The 21451-nt window shown below is 47.6% G+C and overlaps 2 protein-coding genes across 8 annotated transcripts in view; one reads left to right on the forward strand and one right to left on the reverse strand.

Moving 5' to 3' along the window:
- Positions 1-5081: 5081 nt before the first annotated feature.
- Positions 5082-21451, forward strand: part of ARHGEF3 (Rho guanine nucleotide exchange factor 3) — a 284680-nt gene continuing 268310 nt past the window's right edge. For 2 of the 7 annotated variants that reach the window (XM_070237338.1, XM_023620236.2), the window contains exons 1-2: positions 5375-5488; positions 15650-15728. The gene's annotated coding sequence lies outside the window, so the exon portion shown is untranslated. Of the gene's footprint in view, positions 5489-10111; positions 10242-13043; positions 13195-15649; positions 15729-21451 lie in introns of those variants that run through there. The other 5 variants (XM_070237340.1, XM_070237339.1, XM_070237341.1 and 2 more) reach the window with 5 other exon arrangements.
- On the reverse strand, positions 9918-19926 carry SPATA12 (spermatogenesis associated 12). Its single transcript, XM_070236955.1, is given in 8 exon segments — positions 9918-10003; positions 10006-10189; positions 10192-10271; positions 10274-10357; positions 10360-10419; positions 10422-10488; positions 10491-10579; positions 19884-19926. Coding segments are annotated over 8 exon segments (693 nt in total).

The following is a 21451-nucleotide window of genomic DNA, read 5'->3' on the forward strand; positions in this document are numbered from 1 at the left end:
TTTCTCTAACCGACTATCAGTGTGAGGTCAGGGGAATTTTCCGAGTTTTAGAAGTTGGAGACAGGCAGAGATGGAGTAATGGTCCTCCAGGGTGAGACGGGTCTGTTGGTCTTTCCCACTCTTGCTGGTCAGAAACATTCCAGGGAGTGGGCAGGCATCAGCTTCCACACAGACTGTAGACCTTTCCCACCCGGCTGGGCAAGAGCAGGCCAGGGATAACTCGCTGCAAAGAAAGGTCGGAGCATGGCTGGTGGCAAAATGCAGACACAGGCAGGTCCTTCTTTGGTTTGTGTGCCTGAAGTTGGACGTACTTGAAGAGCCTGCACATTTGTGTGTAATTGTGCATTACTATTGGTGAGATGATGATGATTATTTTTTAATCATTGTTATTAAAGTGGGGCTTTGGTCTCAGGTACCCTGAACTTAGATCTCAGTCTGCCTCTTGCTGTGTGACCTTGGACAGGTGACTTGACCTGATTAGGACTTAGTTTCCCCATCTGGAAAGTGAGTAATAGTTTAATACCTAACAGGGCTGATGTGAGGCTAGATGGAGTTCTGGACACAGAACCTGGCACGTGGTGAGCCCCCGTGACTGTGGGGACATGGTCACTGGGGGCAGGTTTTGGGGTGTGCAGTTATAAAGTGTGATCCCCCAGACATCTATCTCCCTCAGCCCTGGCCTGGGTAGCAGATGGGCTGGATACTGAAGTGGAGCTCCTGTCTCCTGGAGGACTCAGTTCCCCAGGGAAGCTGGCAGTGGCCCTCACAGGAGATGGCTACTTGATCAGATGTCACTCCCTGCTTGAAACTGCCAGTGGCCCTGGAGGTGAACTTAAAGCTCTCACCTGGCTCCTTGCCGACCTCTTCTCTCTGTATGTCCCTTTCTTCTCTGTGGCCATACCAGACTTTTTTGAGATTCCTCACTCATGTTCCTGCCCTGAGGTCTTTGCCCCAGGCTGTTTCTTCTGCCTGAAACACCCTCTCTCTGTCTCCATCTCTCCTTTGCAATCAACCTTCCCTGACCACTGTCCCCCCTGGTCTGGGTCCTGACACTTGCCTTTAGGAGCATTTGGTTCAGCTCGTGTGGTTATGTGACAAACCCTCTTGCCTGCTAGAATGGACACTCCTTGAGGGCAGGCTCTGTCCCTTGCAGAGGCCTACCATCAGGCAGGACTCAGATTCGACTTCTCTAACCAGTTTGGGACCCCAGCCCTGCAACTGATCAGTCACTGGGGCAAGTCACATCCTCTCCCTGGTCCTCAGGTTTCTCCTCTGTTGAATGGGAATGAAATGCACCTGCCTTATGGGGTTGTCATGAGAATAAAGCAGGCGGAGGGGATAGTCCCGTGCCTGGTACATGGCAAGTGCTCAAAAACATGTTTGTCTCAGTTGTCATCAAGGTAAACAGTAGCAGTTACTAGTAAATTTTAAAAGGTTTCCTGGAGAAGTAAACCATCTATTCCTTACTTCACAAATTGGAGTAAGGCCCCCATCCATTTACTGTGACCCCCAGAGCTGAGAGCCCCTGGGCCATCCCACCCATTTCCCCCTGAACGGCTTCTATTGCCTCAAGGTTTCACTCCTTGTGGGTCCTGTCTCCAGACCAGATAACAGATGCCTGTAGACATGGGGTTGGTCAGTGACATGGCGTATGTTAGCATCACCCCTGTGAGTTGGATGCTGCTACCATGGCAAGCACTGTGCCTTTGCCTGAGCACATCACAGCCTCCCAACAGGGCTTCAGAGCCTAGGTAACATCCCGCCATTAGGGCAGGGCCCAGGGTGGATTTGGACCCAGGCATTTCCTACTACAGAGTCCCTATCTGTCCTTCCAGTCCACCGCTCAGCCTTGTGTCTCAGGTTTTCCTCCAATCCAGATTGTGAGAGCAGGAAGGACTTGCTTTCAAAGAAGCCTTTTATTATCTGCATGCAGAGCATTGCTTAGGCCTGAACAATAAAGACCAACACCTTACTCCTTACACAGGCGTCACCATGTCCTGAGTGAGAACTGCACCAGGTTGGTGTTGCTTTCTCAACTGGATGCTCCACACCTTTCAAGCACTAAAAAAGAAAGAAAGAAAAAAAAAAAGATTAGGGCACAGGCAGAAGAGTGGAATGTCCCTTCCATTAATACCACTTCTAGGGTTTTCTTTTTAGGAAATAACCAGAAATGTGCATCAAAGTTTATTGTGCCAAGGTTTTCATCACCAAGCTTTATCCCTGATACTGAGAAATGAACCAATGAAACCAAGTGCCAGTTGGGACTGATTATAAGAAGAGGGCACAGTCATCCCGCAGACCCATGGGTGGCTGTTAAAAGTCAAGTTCTAGGAGATTATTTCATGATAAAGGAAAAGGCTCACATTATGTTAAGGAAAACTAAAGAACACAAATTAACAGTAGTTATCTCTGGGTGGTGTGATTGTGGGCGGGTTCATCTTATTCTTTATACCTTGCAGTATTTTCTACATTGTTGTACAAGTGGTGTTCTATCATCAGAGAGTTTTAAATGGTCACACACAACAGCAAGTGTTAAAGGTACCTGGTGGGCACTGGGTGGCTGGGGATGGTGGTCTCAACACCTCAACCTCACCCTCAGTCATGCCTTCTCACCCGGTTGCTTTCCCCAGTTTGCCCCAGCCCCTTGCCATTCCTGACTGTGTCAGTCTTAGCTCATCATCCACCCTTCCCACAGGCCAAGTGGGGGCCTCCTGCCCTGGCTTTCCCAATTGGTGATTTAGTGAGGTGACCGCCCTGGTCCTATTCCATCCTGTCTTGCAGAGTTAGGGGATATGGAACTGAATTCAGGAATAGGCCCTCACGAACTGACTGTTTCAAGGAGAAAAGGTGGCTGATCATCTGTGTTTTCTGGCCTCTCCACCAGTTTCCAAACTCCATGGATTGTTAGCCACATTTCCCACATATCCCTTCTACACCCCCCACCAAAGGATTCCCTTTGGGTGTATCATCTCTTCCCCCAACAGACTCCTCACTTGAACCCAGGAACCAAGTCCCCCCTCCCCTACAGGGCCAAGCATGGCGTGGGTGGGAGGGGATGGGGCGCTGCACATAAACCCTCGGAGGACTAAATTGATTTGTTTCTAGTCTACATATCCTCCTTGCAGACTTGTTCTGATTTCTGGAAACCCTGGATTATAACATGGAGGCAGTCAAGGAGTTTGCCTCTAGTAATAATAAAAACGCTCTTTGGCTTTGCTGTGTGCAGGAGACTTTCACCCCCTACCCCCGTTCCTCCCTCGGCACCTGGTGCGATCACCTCTGCCTGAACCTTTCAGTGGTCGCGGGGGTGCCTCACCTTGGCCATCAAGTCCCCTCCAGCCTTATTCTTCCCCCACCTGCCCCTCTCCATGGGCTTCTGGAAGTGTGCCCTATGCTTTCCGACCTCTGGGCTTCCACATCGCCTGTTCCCTCCAACTTTCCCCTGCCTGATCCCTCTGCCTGGTCAGGGCTCAGTGGTGGCCCTCTTCCCACAGGAAGAAGCCTCCCTGTGCTCGAATCTGGGCAGGTCCTTCCCCTGGTGTCTCTCTCACCACGTCCTGCTCCCTAACCGCCCAGTGGGAGGTCATCAGCTGTGAGCTCCATGGGGTCAGGGACTGTGTCTGTCTTGGTGACAGAGTCACTGCTGTTCCCCAGAGCCTGGCACAGTGTATGGCATCTGGCAGATGCTCATATCGTTGGTAAATGGAATCTGATGGAAATAAAACTTTTATCTTTGACAAAGCTGCCTGAGTAGCACAACAGGTGTTGACTTGTGGGTTTGAAGCACCTGCTGAACTCCAGGTTAATGAGGGAGTGGAAGCCTTTTATTATCACTTAATAAACATGGCTGGTTATAGTGGGGATCTTCCACAGTGTGGGGGAGGGAGAATAACACAAGAGGTTTCGGGGAAAAGTTGAGGACTAGGGGTCTGGATATAGGTTTTGCCCTTGGACATGGAGTACCGGAGAGGGTGTGTGTTCCTTGAGCAGGAAACAGATGGGTCATGAGGCACTCAGTTTGGGGTCAAGGAGCCCCCTTGAAGCTGTGGTGGAATGAAGTTGCAGCTGTTGGAATGAAAGTTGGTTTGCTCAAGATGCTCAGTTTCTGGCCCAAAAGTCAGGCTGTGGGCCAGGAAGAGGCCACCCAGCACTACAAGGCTGAGCGCCTGCAAGGAGAGACGGGGCTGCAGTGAAGAAAGTCTCAGCTGTGCCAGAGCAAGTTTTGAACACCTCAGCTGGTCAGGGGGGCCTGGCCCGAGAGGTGCATATGCCAGGGGCTGCTGTCAGGACAGCGCCTCCCAGGGAGCCCTCCACACTCTGGCTCCTCCTGTGAGGTGGAACGAGGGGGGAGGGGTTAGCACTCACCCCAGGAGACAGTGAGGAGGTCCACTGAGCACCCTGGACCTGCCGCTTCCTGGAGGGTCAGCCTGGGGGGAGCCTTGGCCCTTGGGCTGACGCTCCCTCTTCTGACCTGTGGCTTGGTTTTGCCTCTCTAAGCTTCGGTTTCTTCACCTAAGTGAGCCAGAAAACCCCTATACCTCAAAGGGTCCAGGGAATGTTAAAGTAGATCAACCACCTAAAATGCACGCCTGCCACATGAAAGCAACTAATTGATTTTCGATTTTTATCATCACGGTTTATACTGTCGTAAGAGCCCATAGCTACAGTGTGCGGCATTCTTTATTCCTGATTTTACGGAGTCCTGAGGACAGTAGGCGTTTATCGGTTGAATGAATGAATGAATGAATGCAGAAAACAGTTTTGTTCAGATTCCCACGTTTATTTCCACATGGAGACCCAGGCCACTGCCGGCTGCTGCTTTTTCAGGCTCGGCGTCCGCCCACAAACTGGCGATTCCTGAGAACCTACTGGGCGGACGAGGAGTCGCACAGCTCGTGGCTCGTCCTCATTCTCACCCCCACAGTTGAGGAAAGTGAGGCTTGAGCAAGACCTGACACGCCCAAGGTCAGCCTAGCGGGGCGGTGGGGCTCCACGCGCAGGCTCCGGCCCTCGCCCGCCAGGGCTGCCTCTGCTACCCCTGGCGCGGGCGTCGCCACAGTCCCCTCCCGCTCTGATGAGTCCGGAGAGCCGCCCCCGGGTGTCCGCGGCGCCTTCTAGGCTGGGGGAGGGGGCTGCGCACCCCTTCCCTGACCGGGGACATTCTCTCCGCTGAATCTGGCTTAGGTGGCGGAGGATGCCCGGGGCCAGATCCGCCGTCTTCCCTCCTCCCCTCCCAGCCTTCCCAGGGACCCAGGCAGGGCGTGGGGAGAAGCAGTGCGGAGCGGCGGCCGGAGGTGACTGCGTCCGGGTCCCGCGCCACCCTGCTCCGGCGCCCGCGGGGGTCCGCGGCCCGCCTCCCGCCCACGTGGCCGGCCAGGCCTCCCCGCCCCAGGCCCCGCCCCGCCCGGGGGAGCCGCTCCCCCAGCCGCCGCCGCCGCCGCGGTGCGCTCTCCAGCCCCGGCGGGCCGAGCCTGCGCTGGGCGCCGAGGTGAGTGTGGGCGGCTGGCCCGGAACCCTGCCCCTCCACTAGTCACCCCGGCGGGACACCCCTGCCACACACCCTGGAGCGGGACACTTTCTCGGGCTGCCTCCTCCCCTGCCTTCACCCCCCCATCCCCGAGCTGCACCCCCACCCCCACCTCCAAGTCCCCCCTGCCGGTCCCGGTGACCGCAGCGAGCTCCGCGCGCCCTCCGGCCCGGGGCACTCGGAGCGCTCGGCGGCGCACTGGGCGCCTGGGCGCAGGTGGGCAGTGCCGCCACCAGCCCGAACCGGCCGCCGCTCGCGCTGGAGACCCTGACTTTGGTCCCCTGGTAGCTCTTGGACGAAAGTTCCTGGAGCCACTTCCGGAGAGGGAGGCGCCACCTGTCCTGGGGCAAAGCCCCTTTCTCTCGGGGCTTTCCTCAGCCCTGGTGGGGCGCCCGCAGGTCCGCGTCGCGTCTGGCGCTGCTGGTCGTGGCTCGCAGGGCCGCCGGTCACTTCGCGGCGTGGAACCTGGCTTTGAGCGCGTGGGACGGCGGCAGCGGTTCCGGGCCCACCGGGCCCTTGTGCTGGCGGCTGCATCTTTTAAATTGCGCGACCAGAGGATCCTGCGACAGAGGCCAGGGAGGCGGGCACCAAGGGGTTAAGGTGAACCATCGTGCCTCGTAGCCAGAGAGGGGTGAGCATTTCCTGAGGGTTGAAGTTGACCGAGCCGGCTGGAAATCGGTTCCCTTGGGCTTTGCCACGAGGAAGAGCTGCGCTTGCATTATCAGCAGCCTCATCGTGGACTTGAACAGAGCGGCTTGTGGCTGGAGGACTCTTGCTCCGTTTAACGCCTGAACCAGGCTTGCTTCCAGCAGTTGGCAAGGATGTGAGAACTGCCGAACAGGAGTTGTCCTGGATGCACCGGCAGAAACTTACTTTTAAGCATTTCATGCGCTACCAGGGTATAACCACTTTCTTCCCTGGGTTGTGGGAGAGGCGAGTTTTGCTGTCTTTGTCTTAGCTATGTAGTCCTGGGCAAGTTACTTCGCCTATTTGTGCCTCAGTTTCCTCATCTGTAAAATGGGGATGATAATAGCGCAAACCTTAAAGGGGTGTGTAAGATTAAAGTCCTTAAAATAGTGCTGAGACAAGGTGAGTTCTAGTCTGTTAGCTGTTCTTGTCGTTCTTACGGCCGTCTCTCTCACAGGTCATCCCCATCCCCAGCTCCCCAGTGAGGTGGCGGGCAGGCTCTTGGGACTTCCCCTTCTCTTGCTTAGGACCTAGATTATTTACACAGTAGCTGTGGTGTCCCCTTCAGCCTTGAAACACGTGGGCTTTGCAGTACCACCTCCTATGGTTAACCAGTCTTATGCAAAATGTATCTCAGAATGTAAGATTAGAGGTGACCTTTCTCAAGGTCATTCCTGGGAAATAGGGTCTCAGACCTTCTCTGGAAGCTCTGGGATATGACTGGATGTTTGCCTTGCTGGGGTGCAGTGGATAAGGTTTCACTTGAATTCCTTCATGGCCCTCTGACAGGCTGACATCGTCTAGTGTCTGTGAGTGTAGGAATCTATTTAGGGGCCCAAGAGTCTGATCTCGTCCCCTCCCCTCCATTTGTTCACCTCCAGCGGACTGTCCCTGCCATCAGCGGAGTCTGGGCCGCACCAGTTCAGTTTCCTTCTTTTGGCGGTGGTAACCACAGTCAGGAGTTCTGTACCTGGGGCTCCAGGAATCCCCTGAAATGTGCTTGAGATGTTTGGAGCACAGTGTATATTTTTCCAGAGGGTCTCCTTTTCATCATATTCTGCAAAAGGTTGCACTCTGCAGAAGTGGACCCTGAACTGCTGGAAGATGGGAGTTTACCCCCTGTACAGGGCAGGCCCAAATTTTTAGGGAGTTGAGATGTCAGCATTACCTCTGTCTCCCAGAGGTGGAGGTGCATACGTGTTCCTTTGTGCCTTTGCTCAGAACACACCTTCCAGTGGAAAATTCAGATCTTGACTTGAGGAAATCTGATAAAGAAGTCAGTTGAGTAAGGGAGAAGTCAGGCTGTGGGGGTAGGGACTATTGGCCTGAGGCGAGGCCTTTAGAATGGGTTGCAACTCAAGAAAATTTGAGCTCAAGTTGTCAAGAGACTTCTGAGGGCCTTTGCACATGCTCTTCCCTCTGCTGAGCACACTTTCCCACGACTTCTTCTCATGTCTGGCACTTTTTTGCCCTTTAGCTCAGATATCTCTGTAGAGGTTTTTCCTGGCCACTCTGTCCAAAGCAGCCCCATCCCCCATCAGTTTGTGTCAAATTCTCCCCTTGTGTTTTATTCATGGATCTTACCTGAAATGGTCTTACTCTGTATCTAGTTATGGGTTTATGGCCAGCATCCATCCAAGAGAATGCAGAATCCGAGAGGGTGGTGGAGTCTGGGCTGCGCCAGTTCAGTTTCTTTCCTTTGGCGGTGGTAACCACAGACAGGAGTTCTGGGTTGCCCTGGTCACTGCTGAACTCTGGCCCCTGGCACAGAGTAGGTGCTCAATCAATGTCCCTGAGTGTCAGAATGAATGAACTTACACTGAGTGAGGTGAGGTGAGGCTGGAGAGCTTTGAAGAGGAGTGAAATGCCAAGGAACTGGCTGTTAGGAGCTCTGGGTTAAAAGTGCCCTTTAAGGTTCACACAGTTTAAACCACCTCTGCAACATCTCTTCCTATTACTGCTTAACCCAAGCTTGAATCCTCCAGTGACAGGGAACTCACTGCCTCTCAAGACAGTCCATCCCGTTGGAGGGAAGATGTGGGGTACAGAGCACCACATACGGTCCATGTCCTCCCTCTGATGGGGATGAGGTGTGGCCTCCAGGCTTCTGCGCTCTACCGCTCCAGTCCTCCTGGTCTACTTTGCATCCTGATTACCTTTCATCCATCACATCCCAGTGAGCTGCGTCTACTTCTCTGCCATCACCAAGGTTCCCGAGCCCCTGACCAGAACTCAGTATGCTACTGAGTCATATGTCATCAGAGGGTGCCTGAGACAAAGACGCGTCAAGAGAAAACTGCTGTTGTTTACAGAGATTCAAGGCCAAGTTCTGTATTGTTCAGGACCCTGCAGCTGCATTGGGCTCAGGGTGGATGGAGTGGGGAAGGGGGGGCTCTGTTTGTTTCACTCTTTTGTTCTTTCCCTGTTTTTTTCCTGAATGATTCCTTAATCAATTTATTAATTGTGGCACTAGATATATTTTTAAAAAATTGATACTTGGACCCATTGTCTTAATGGTTTGTACAAATATTGTCTGATTCATATCACCTCACCGGTACAGGTTGGAACTTGAGCTAAAATGAAATGTTTTTGTATATGATTCTGATTTGTTGAGTCCGTTCAAATTTCTGTGTGGGCGATCACTACTGTAATGGGTGGAGGGGGCTCTCCTACAGAGAGGTGTGTGCCTTAGCCACTTCACTCAGCTCATTTACTTCATTTGTTCAGGAATCTTTTATGGAGGGAGGGCTCTGGCACTGGCCACACAGCGGTCAAGGAAACCAACAGCGTTCCTCCCTTGTGGGGTCAACATCCCTGAGGCAGAGATGAACAACAGACAGCTAGATCCATAAGATGATGTCAGGGAGTGTGATCAGTGTAACGAAGGAGATGAAGCTGGGACAGGGAAGAAAGCAGAGTTGGTTTAGGTCAGGGAAAGTCTTCTGAGGAAGCAGCATTTGAGCGGAAACCTGGATGAATGAGGGAGCAGCCATGTGGGTCTCTGGGGGGAAGACCATTCCGTGCATATGGAACGCAAGGTTGTGGTCAAACTCCTGGTGTGGCCAGTCAGCTCTGGAGCCCTAGACATGGTCTATCACACTGGGGAAGGGAGAGGGGAAAGGAGGCAGTGTGGGAAGAACCTCCCTCACCTCCTGCTCAAATCCTAGAAGGTGGCTGGAGTAAAATCTCAGCATTGTGTACTTTCCTGGTTGACCAGAAGGCTCATGGCTTCCTTTCCAGAGGGTGAGACCTGGAGTGATGATGTTTCTGAAACTGCCACTGGGGCAATGAGCATGAGCCTACGGGGCACTGCTGGAATTGTAACTACACATAGTAAGACTTGCCCTGGCTGTGGACTCCTTCCTCTTTTGTGACATTTGGTTACATCTACCTCATCACCTAGAGGGAACCATCTAGAGGGAAAGTAGTTACTTAGCATGGCTTTGATGGAAAAAAAATGAAAATATGAGAATGTATAGAATCATGGACCAGGAAATGAATGCTTCCCATTCTCTCCATTGATTGGTTGCTTGATCAATTGATGTTATTTAACACAGCATAAAGGAAGTGTGACAGGGAGGATTCTTGGAAAAAGTGACATCTAAGAAGGTGCAGAGGCAGATGGCTGCAAGTCACCCCTATTGGAGGGTGAGGTGGGATGGAAGGACGAGAGAAGAGCATGTGCAAAGGTCCAGATAAAGAGTTACCAGCTCTCAGATGATGCAAGATTCTCGTTGGTTTTAGCAGTGTGTATGTGTGCGTGCGCATGCATGCATGTATTGGAATATATGTGGAAGAGGAACTGACATAGTAGCCCTCAATAAATGCCAGTTTATCTGAATGGCTGTGCCTTGTGCTACTGGGCTCTGCACTGACATCCTCATATAATTTCTACAGCTATCCTGTGGCACAGGCTCTTTTACTATCTCCATCTTCCAGACCAGGAATGTGAGGTGTGGAGTGATGAATAACTTGCCACCTGTGTGTCTTCCTGGGGTTCTGCTCGGTTGTGTCAGGAGACATGGAGGTGAGGAGGATCTTCCCCAAAAATTTATTCAGTGATGTCAAGAGAGACGGGTATTTTTAAATGTCTTCAAAAGGCCTCATCTTGGTGCACATCCCCATGGAATGGCAACTCTGGGAGGCAGAGGCTGCTCCCAGCTGAACGCGCGGTCCCTGGCACAGGGACGGTTTGTTGGGATGTTAGTTGGATGCCCCAGGGTCTCTGGTGGCCACGGAACACCAAAGCTGGAGGAGGTCATTGCCTTCATTTCTTCATTTCCCAGGTGTCTCCTGACTTTTCCAAGGTGGGCCCACAAGTCAGGGCAGAAGAAGACTTGGGGCCCCAGTCAAAACCAGAATGCTCTAGAAAGAGAGGCTGGGGCCCTTGGCCAGAGTCGAAGGACAGAGGAGGCAATTTGCTGTCTTGTCTGGCTCAGCTAGCTAAAGACCAAGCTAGTTATTTAATAGTCAACTTGATTCCTTGTCCCAACACCCCACCTCCCCTTCCAGCCAGCATATGGTAACTTTATGGGTCTAGATTTGCTTTGCTGCTGATAGAACCCCAAGCTCTGAAATCGTCTCTGATTCTGAGCCCAGTAATATTTTCCTGGAAACCGGAGCAACTTACTGGCTGGCTTTGAGGCAAATTGAAATGTCTGGAGGTTGTAGAGGTGGCGGTTGGGAACTGTGTTCTGGTCTCAGCTCCAGGATTACTAGTGGATTGTCCTTGGATGAGGTGCTTAACCTCCCCAAGCCTCAGTTTCCTCATCTGTCAAGGGGATGGTGCGTGGCTGTACCTCATGGGTTTGCTGTGAGGGTTAAATGTGAAGATATTTGCAAAGTACTTATCCCTGTCACAGCCCGAATTCCGGAAGGGCTGGCTGTGATCATCTTCTGGTGACTTAGGACTGACCCAGGTCACTCCATCCCCAGTTTGTGCTCTTTTTGGAAAAGTGTGCTCCAACACCCTGGAAGTTCTTCATTCAGATTTGGGGACTTCACCAGGGGCGAGTGCTATCATTTTTGGAGAAGATCTTATTAGGAGCCAAATCTGGGTAATGGAGTTAGGGATCAGTTTACTGTGAGACAGAGGCCAGGTGTGAAACGCTGCCAAGGCTTCCTGCCCAACCACAGCCTCCTATCTTCTCCTGAGGTCCTCTCATACGAGTCTCCCCAGTCCCCGGCCTACAGTGGTCACCCCGTTTACCTGTCCCTGAGAGGCATACAATGCCCTTGGAAGCTGGCTACTTCAACTCATTGTTCTGGTTCATCTTCACACCCCACCCTGAGTCACCCACTGGGCCCTCCAACAGAGCTGAACCTGATAGCCCCCCAAGTACCCCAGAGACTTTTCCACTTTCACGTCTTTGCTCCTGCTGTTCCCACTACTTGAAATGCTCTTTCACCCTTGGCCACTTTCAGAACTTTTTGCACTGCCCAACTCCAGTGGCCTCTTCCCTCTTTCCTTTCCTTTTGGCTGGAGAAAGAAGTGCTCTTCTGCACAAGAAACCCTGATTATACTCTCAATCTACACAAATGCAAACAAATCAGAAGTTGTAGAGTAAAACATGAAATTCCACCTGCTGCATCCCAGGCTTGCTTCGAGAGAGAACACTTATGATCAGCCAGCTATTTATTTCTATGTTTTTACACACAGGTGTGTATACCTATAAATAACTCTAAAAACCAACATAATGGGCTCCTTTTATATGTGTTGTTCTCCAACTAAATTTTTTTCCATTTGTCCACATGTCTAAGAGCCCTTTCTCTGTCCATATGCATCTGTCCTCTTTCCGTCTGCTCTGACTCTCCCCCTCCCCAGGGAAGAGTGTACGAGTTTGTGTGGACATATGTTTTCGGTTCTCTTGAGTATATACCTTGCAGTGGAATTGAAGGTCATATGGTAACTCTATGTTTAACATTTTGAGGAACTGCCGAATGTTTTCCAAAGTGGCTGCACTGTTTTGCAATCCCAACAGCATTGTATGAGGGTTTCATTTACTCCACATCCTCACCAACACTTATCATTGTCCATCTTTTTGATTATTGCCATCTTAGTGCATGTGAAGTGGTGTCTCACTGTGGTTTTGATTTTCATTTCCCTAATTGCTAGTGGTGTTGAATATCTTTTTTCACTTTATTTTTTTAGAGCAGTTTTAAGTTTATAATAAAATTGAGAGGAAGGTACAGAGACTTCACCTATATGCTCTGCTCTCACACATGCATAGCCTCCACCATTATCATGATCTTCTTATTGTCTCCATAGTTTTGCCTTTTCCAGAATGTCCTACAGTTGGAATCATACAGTATATAACTTTCTCAGATTGGCTTCTTTCACTTAGTAATATGCAGTTAAGATTTCTTCATATCTTTTCATGGCTTGATAGCTCATTTCTTTTTAGTGCTGAATAATGGTTCATTATCTGGATGTCCCACAGTTTATTTATCCATTCACCTACTGAAGGACATCTTGGTTGTTTCTAAGTTTTTGGAATTAGGAATAAAGCTTCTGTGTGCAGGTTTTTGTATGGACAAAAGTTTTCAACTCCTTTAGGTAAATACCAAAGAGTGTAATTGCTGAATCATGTGATGGGAGTAAGCCAGCCCTGGTGGTCTAGTGGTTAAGATTTGGCATTCTCATCACCTCAGCCTGGGTTTGTTTTCTGGTCAGGAAACCATACCATCTGTCTGTCGGTTGTCATGCTGTGGTGGCTGTATGAAGGTGAGAGGATGGGACAAAAAGCCTGGGCAGGGTTCCGCTCTGCTCTACACAGTGTTGCTAAGAGTCAGAATTGACTCAACAGCACTAACAACAAATGGTAAGAGTATGTTTAGCTTTGTAAGAAACCACCAAACTGTCTTCCAAAGTGGCTGTGCCATTCCGCTTTCCCACCAGCAATGTATGAGAGTATCTGTTGCTCCATATTCTTGCTGGCATTTCATGTTGTCAGTGCTCCAGATTTTGACCATTCTAATAGGTATGTAGCAGTATCTCATTATTGTTTTAATTTGCATTTCCCTAATGACATATCATGCGAAGCATCTTTTCATATGCCTACTTGCCATCTGTTTATCCTCTTTGGTGAGATGTCTCTTAAGCTCTTCAGCCCGTTTTTAGTTCAGGTTGTTTTCTTATTGTTGAGTTTTAGGAGTTCTTTGTATGTTTTGGATAATAGTCCTTTATTAAATGCATCTTTTTGCAAATATTTTCTCCCAGTCTGTGACTTGTCTTCTAATTCTCTTGGTATTGTCTATTGCAGAGCAGAAGTTTTTAATTGTAATGAAGTCCAGCTTATCAATTATTTCTTTCTTGGATCACCTCTTTGGTGTTGTATCCTAAAAAACATAACCATACCCAAGGTCATCTAGGCTTTCTCCTATGTTATCTCCTAGGAGTTTTATACTTTTGCATTTCACGTTTAGGTCTATGATACATTTTGAGTTAATTTTTGTGAAGGGTGTAAGCTCTGTGTCTAGATTCATTTTTTTTGTGTATACATGTCCAGTTATTCTGGCATCATTTGTTGAAAAGATTGTCTTTGCTCCATAGTATTGCCTTTGCTCCTTTGTCAAAGATCAGTTGACTATATTCATGGGGGTCTATTTCTGGACTCTCTATTCTGTTCCACTGATCTATTTGTCTATTCTTTTGCCAATACCACACTTTCTTGATTACTGTAGCTTTATAGGAAGTATTGATGTCAGGTAGTATCAGTCCTCCAATCTTTTTCTCCTTCAATATTGTATTGGTTGAGTATCTTTTTATATGCTTATTGGCCATCTTTATCTTCTTTGGAGAAATGTCTTTTCAGACTTTTTGCCTATTTTAAAAATTGGGTTATTTATCTTTTTATTAGTGACATGTACGGGTTCTTTATGTATTCTAGACTCAGTCCCTTATCAGATAATGATTTTCAAATATTTTCTCCCATTCTGAGGATTGTCTTTTCACTTTCTTGATGGTGTTCTTTGAAGCACCAGGTTTTAACTTTGATGAAGTCCAGTTTATCTATTTTGCTTGTGTTGCTTGTGCTTTTGGTGTCATACCTAAAGAAACTTTTGCCTAATCCAAGGTCATGAAGATTTATGTCTAAGTTTCCTTCTAAGAGTTTTATAGTGTCAGCTCTTAGATTTAGGTCTTTGATCCATTTTTAGTTAATTTGTGTGTGTGGTGTGAGATCGAGCTCCAACTTCATTCATTTGCACGTGGATATCCTGTTGTCCCAGCACCATTTGTTGAAAAGACTACTCTTCCCATTGAATTTTCTTGACATCCTTGTCAAAAATCAACTGGCCATAGAGTGGTTAAGTTCGTGCGCTCCGCTGCAGGCGGCCCAGTGTTTCGTCGGTTCGAATCCTGGGCGCGGACATGGCACTGCTCGTCAGACCACGCTGAGGCAGCGTCCCACATGCCACAACTAGAGGAACCCACAACGAAGAATACACAACTATGTACCGGGGGGCTTTGGGGAGAAAAAGGAAAAAATAAAATCTTTAAAAAAAAAAAAATCAACTGGCCATAAACGTGAGTGTTTATTTCTTCACTCTCAATTCTATTCTATCGATCTATATGTCTATCCTTATGCCAGTCCCACTGTCTGTACTGTCTTGATTACTGTAGCTTTGTAGCAAGTTTTGAAATTGAGAAGTATTTTCCTCCAACTTTGTCCTTTTTGGCTATTGTTTTGGCTGTTCTGGGTCCCCACATGAATTTTAGGATCAGCTTGTCAATTTCTGCACAAAAGGCAGCTAAGATTTTGATAGCGGTTGTGTTGAGTCTGTAGGTTAGTGGGGCATTTTGCCATCCTCACAGTATTAAGTTCTGATCCTGAAGTACTTTTTACTGGGTGCATCACTCACTCAGCTCCCCTAGTCATCGAGTCTTCTGAGGAGGCACTCAGAGGTCCATCCTTCAAGCGGCACAGACAAAAATCCAAGGATATCAGCATCTCTTTTGCTTATTGAAGAAAGTGACACAGTATAATGTAGTGTTTAAGGCTAGAGACCGTGGATAAAACATTTAACTCCTGAATTTGTGAAATATGCATGCATCTGGCACTGACTGAACGTATGGCAGACCTGGCTTCCCTTTATTCTGAGAGCATGATGGAGATCCCTAAAGATCCTCCCATAGGTCCCTGCTTCTGTGCCTTGAGAAGGGTGGTGAGAACTGGGGACCCCCAGAGCCCTGGAGGCACCAGGGAATGGTGGAGGGTATTGGAGTCAGGCTGCGTTTTAACTTGTTCTATCTATTGGGCTGATTGGATTTCATTTAAGGAAAGCGTTCTGCTGCTAAAGCAATTTTTGTCCATTCCCAACTCCCCCCCCAATTCACTGGCATCATAGTTTGAAGAATGGAATATAAATAAGAAAGGAATACTATCACATATTAAAAGATTAGTTTACAACCCTACATGCTCTTATGTGTTCCAGATGTAATGCTTTGGCACAAGTCCAAGATTGTATTCTCGTGGAAGAAGAAATAAAAAGCGAAGCGCCTACGTGTATATCGGTAAGATCCTGGTTTTCCAAACTTAAGGAGCGATCTGGGGAAGTACACTGGAAACTGCAAATCCACTCACACCTCAGCTCACTCTCAGCTGGGGCGAGGAGCTGCATTTTAACAAAACAGTGCTAATGTCTGCGTGTGTGAGGTGGAGTTGTTTATCACTGTTGTTTCAAAAAAGCAATTAAAAAAGCATTAATTTGGGCTGAGATTTTAGTTTGTTTCTGGAGGGGAAAAAGTTATCTGCAATAGAAATTATTTTGAGATCTTCAAAATCTAAGCTCCTTTGGTTTGACGGGTTCCTTTACCTAAGCTGCGAGGACAGGCAGTTCATAGGGATCTTGTTTCTATTCTTTAGTGAGGGGTGCGTGCGCGTGCATGTGTGCCTGGAAAGTTAGGGGAAAAACACAGTGACATAACCCAACCCCAAAACAAGGAAGCGTGTTACAGAGCTGAGGTTCCAGTCTCAGAGGTGCAGCTTAGCTGAGCTTGTGTAACCTCTCTCTGTGACACATCTCCTGGGGGGCTGGGGGACCGTTTCTCCCTAGCGTGGCTTCACTTCTACAAAAGCCCTGTGCAGTCTTTCAAGCTCAGTTGGTATTTGTAACAAATCACTGACGTTTCATGCGTTCTGGGCTGGGCGGGGCCTTACTAATCTTTGGCCAGCATCGTGAGTCATAAAATATTTAAATGACCGCCTGAGTCCTTTGAGGAGAGAGCTGGTGAGTTAATTCAGGGAGGTAGAGTGACTCTTAAACGGCACTGCAGTACATGAGTGGCAGAATTGACGCCGGTGTTAGCAGCTCTATTTTATTATACTAATAAAGAAAGTTATGTTATCTTTTAGAGTGAGATAAGGATGATGATGCTGCCAAATTTTATTGAGCACCATTATATGGTAGCGTTTGGCTTTTCACACTTGTTTTTGACTGTGACCCATTGTAGGAAATAAATCCAGCCTGTAACCTGGTGTTTGTGTGTGTGTGTGTGCGCGCGCGCGCACACACGCATGTGCGTGTGCATATCTGAAGCAAACATTTGGGGAAACAATACTTAGCCTATGTATGTCTAGTGTCCTCTGGTAATTCTTTTCTACGTTAGTGAATTTATGCGTTTTTAAAAAAATGATGATTGTGTGAGACCCACTAAATTTATTTCACTAATGGGTCAAAATCTACTATTTGAAAAACTCTGTGCTAGACAATTTACTATGTTCATTTAATCCTCACAACAGCCTCATGGAGGGGGTATTATTATCCCCATTATGTGGATGGGAAACTGAGGTACAGAGAGGCAACTTGCCCAAGGTCATATGGTGAGTGAATAGTGGAGCTGGGATTGAACCCAGAAAGGCTGGGCCGTCTTACAAGTTCCTGGTGTGAATGCAGGGCACACACCCATCTCCTGTAGCAGTTAGGAAATAGGATATAATTTAATACCTAATGAGTTGTTGTTTATTGAAAGAAGTAGCCACAAAGTGGATACAGAATTAATACCACTAAAGTTGTTTTTAAAAACAACTACTATAAAAAGAATACTAAAGTTGTACTTAAAAACAGATGTATCCACTGTGATGGCTTTGATTAATATATGGATAGATGTTATTCTTCCTAGGTTGCTGTATTTTGTGGGGTTTTTTGTTTATCTTTTTGTGTTTGTGTGTGTGGAATATTAGCCATTTTTGCTGAGGAAGATTGGCCCTGAGCTAACATCGTACCTATCTTCCTCTATTTTATATGTAGGACAGCTGCCGCAGCAAGGCTTGATAAGGGGTGTGTAGGTCCACACCTGGGATCTGAACCAGTGAACCCTGGGCCGCCAAAGCAGAGCAGGCAAACTTAACTGCTATGCCACCAGGCCAGCCCCTTGTTTATCTTTTAAATCATTTGATGACTTGAAATTTCCTGAAAGTACAGGTCATAAGGGATGATTTCTGATGGAAAGTCGCTTGTTTTGGGGGTGTATTAAAGTTATCCAGAGAAACAAAACTAACAGGATATATAATATATATTATAAAACAGAAGATATAAAAATATGTATAATATATATTATGTAACAATGTATAATGTATATAATGTATAATGATGTAATATATATCTCTCTCTCACACATACTGTGAGTGAGACCGAGGGAGAGCAAGAGAGAGAGATTTATTTTAAGGAATTGGTGATTCCTTATGTGATTGTGGAGGCTTGCGGAATTCAAAATCTGCAGAGTAGGTCGACAGGCTGGAGACTCAGGGGAGAGCTGCAGTTGGAGTCCAAAGGCTATCTGCTGGCAGAATTCCTTCTTGGTAGGGGAGGTCAGTCTTGGCTCTATTAAAACTTTCAACTGATTGGATGAGGCCCACCCACATTATGAAGAGCAGTCTGTGTCACTCAAAGTCTACAGATTTAAATGCTAATTTCATCTAAAGAATGCTTGTACGTTTACAGAAACATCTAGAATAATGTTTGACCAAATATCTGGGCACTATGGTCTAGCCAAGTTGATGCATGCAGTTAAGTATCATAGAGGGTAAGATACTATTTAAAGTTGTTCAGAAGAAAGGAAAAAGGCAGTGGGAATAGGAGTGTGATATTGTTTCAAACAGGAGGGACATTTTAGAAAGAACCCCCTCTCCCGTGATTAATTGCAAAGTAAGCCCTTCCCTGGTTCCCATGCAATTATAGGGGGGCAGCATGCTTTGGCAGATGGGGGGGTGCACAGATTTTCTTGCTTTGAGTTGAATGGATTTTTCTTACATTTCACTTTTAGATCAGAGACCTGAGAGTTCATGGCCCTAAGTAAACAGAGCCAATTATCTGCAGCTAGTAGGTTCTTGTTCCGTGGATTTATTTGTAGGGGCCTGTGTGTGCTAATACAGCATTTGCGTCTTAGCCTAGACTCGGAAGACCCTGCTCCCCTCTCCTGTGCCACAAGCTGCCACTCGGTGGCCTGTGGGTCACTGCACAGGAACTGTCGGTATCTGAGGCTGTCTGGGTGGGAACTCAGGCTGTATATGAGAACACGATATCTAGACAATATTAAACTTATTATAGTTTTTATTTTACTTTATTTTTATTGAGATATAGTTTACATACCATAATGTCAACCCTTTTAAATTGTACAATTTAGTAGTTTTTAGTATATTCACAAGGTTGTGCTGCCGTTACAGCTATCTAATTCAAGAACATTTTCATCACCCCAAAATATAGCTTTTATTTTGAAAGTAATTTAAAATTTGAAGAACATTGTCTACTGGATTAGTCCCATCAGCAAACAAACATGCTGTTATTTCTCCCAACTTAAGGAAAAAAAAACCACAACGAAGGCTCCCTCTTCACCTCACTTCTTCCTCCAGTTAGGCCCCTAATTCCTCTTCAGTTTGGAGAAGCACTTCTTGAAAGAATTGTCTGGACGTGCCGACTCCAGTTCTTTGCCCCCCATTCTCTTTCACTTAAAAAAAAATGGTGATAAAATATACGTAACGTAAAGTTTACCATCATAACCATTTTTAAGTGTCCAGTGGTGTTAAGTATACTCACATTGTTGTGCGACAATCTCCAGAACTTTTTCATCTTGCAAAACTGAAACTCTAAACCTGTTAAATGACGATTCTCCATTTCTCCCTCTCCCCAGTGCCTGGTAACCGTCGTCCTGCTTTCTGTCTGCATGAATTGAACTACTCTAAATACCTCGTGTAGGTGGGATCAATACAAATAGGACAATATTTGTCTTTCTTTGTGATTGGCTTATTTCGTTTAGCATAATGTCTTCAGTGTTCATCCATGTTGTAGCATGTGTCAGAATTTCCTTCCTTTTTAAGGCTGAATAATATTCCATCATGTGGATATACCACATTTTGTTTATCTGTTCATCTGTTGAGGGTCACTGGGTTGCTTCCACTTTTGGGCTGTTGTGAAGAGTGCTGCTCTCCCATTCTCTTTTGAATTCATTATTCCAAGCAGGTTTGGGTTCCCCTCATGAACATCTCTTGCCCAGGTGTACAGTGATTGCCATGTTGCTCATCCCGATGGCTCTTTCTCTGGCCCCATCCTGCCTGGCTACCAGTAGTGTTTGACCTGGTCGGTGATTTTCTCTTCCTTGAAGCTCTGTCTTTATGTGGCTTCCAGGACACCTTACTCTCCGGTCCTGTTCCCACATCTCAGTTAACCGCACCTCCATCCTTCTGCTTGCTCAGACCCAAAGCCTGGGGTGTCATCTTTGACTCTTGTATCTCTCATCCCCACACTTATCAGAAAATCCCACTGTGGGGCATTTTCAAAATAATCCCTAGAATGTGGCCACTGCTCACTACCCTCTCTGCCACCACCCTTGTCCAAGCACCACTGTCTGCTCTCACCTGAAAGACTATGGTGATCTCTTTCCTGGTCCTCTAGACTTTGTCCTTACCTCCTTTCAGCTAAAAGGGTGGGCACGTTACCACTTCTTTGCTCAAAACTGTTGAGGTGCTCTCATCCTACAGCAAAAGCTAAAGTCCTCACAGTGGCCTACAAGGCCCCCATGATCTGGCCATGTTTCCTCTCTGACTCCTCCCCTAGTTTGTTCTTCCCTTCATTACCCTCCCGCCCCCAGCGACATCAGCCTCAATGCTCTCCTCTAACTGGATGCCTCAGGGCCTTTGCACTCGCTGTTCCTCCTGTCTGGAATGCTGTTCTTCCCATGTTGGCATGACTTGGTCCCTCACTTCCTTCAGCCTTTACTCAGCTATCACCTTCCCTGGCCATCCTATCTAAACTGTCACCACTACCCCAACACTCCTCTCTGCCTTCCTTGATTTATTTTTTTCTCCTTACTCCTATCACTATCCAATATAGGGTATATTTTGATTATTCATCTTGTTCGTTGTCTGCCTCCCCAACTAGAATGTAAATTCCATGAGGGCAGGGATTTTTCTTCTGTTTTGTTCCCTGCCATATGCCCCTCACCTCGCCTGACACTGAGTAGACACTCAATAAATGTTTGTTAAACCAATAAATGAAAGTTTGGAAAATAGAGATAAAAAGCCATTTATGAGTCCTCGGTTATGATACAATTCTTGCCTGAATTTTTCTTACCTGTGGATTGTTACATATAAGTGTGTGTGTGTCCCCTGTCTTTTCCCACCAGACATTTTGGTATAAGCCTCTCTCTTTTTTTTTAAAGTTGCTACATAATCTTCATGATTACTCCTTGTTAAACAGCTACGTCATGTCTCACTGAGTGGATGTAGCAACTTTATTTAACCTTGTCCTCTTGTTCAGGACTATTGGGCAGCTTCCAATTTGTTGCTATGGTAGATTACACCACAGTGAGTGTCTGTGCTGGGCGTTTGTCCTGCCTCCCTCCCTCTCCTCTGGGGAGTCCTCATTCTCCTGAGCCCGGATGGGAGCTGTGGCCCAGGCTGGGCCCATCATGGTTCCCCTCACCCTGGCTGTGGTGACTGGTCCAGGGTCACATATAGGCCCAGCCACGCCAGGCCGTGGGCATCCCCTGGGTCACCCTAACTCACTCAGTAGTAGCAAAGAAGGTGCTCAGGGCACCCCTGGGTCCAGAGCCTCAGAGCCTGCAGTGAGGAGAGGCTTGGGCACATCATCTTTGGATCGAGTCACTTGACTGTTGGAGCTGCTCCAATATCCTTCCAGCAAATCCCCCTTTTTGCCAGTCTCAATGGAGTCGAGTCTCTCACTGCAAGGAGTGCTTTTAGACTAATCCAACCCAGTGGAGCGTCTCCCCCATCCCCTTTT

The sequence above is a fragment of the Equus caballus genome, chromosome 16 (genome assembly GCF_041296265.1).
Source record: "Equus caballus isolate H_3958 breed thoroughbred chromosome 16, TB-T2T, whole genome shotgun sequence".
NCBI lineage: Eukaryota > Metazoa > Chordata > Mammalia > Perissodactyla > Equidae > Equus > Equus caballus.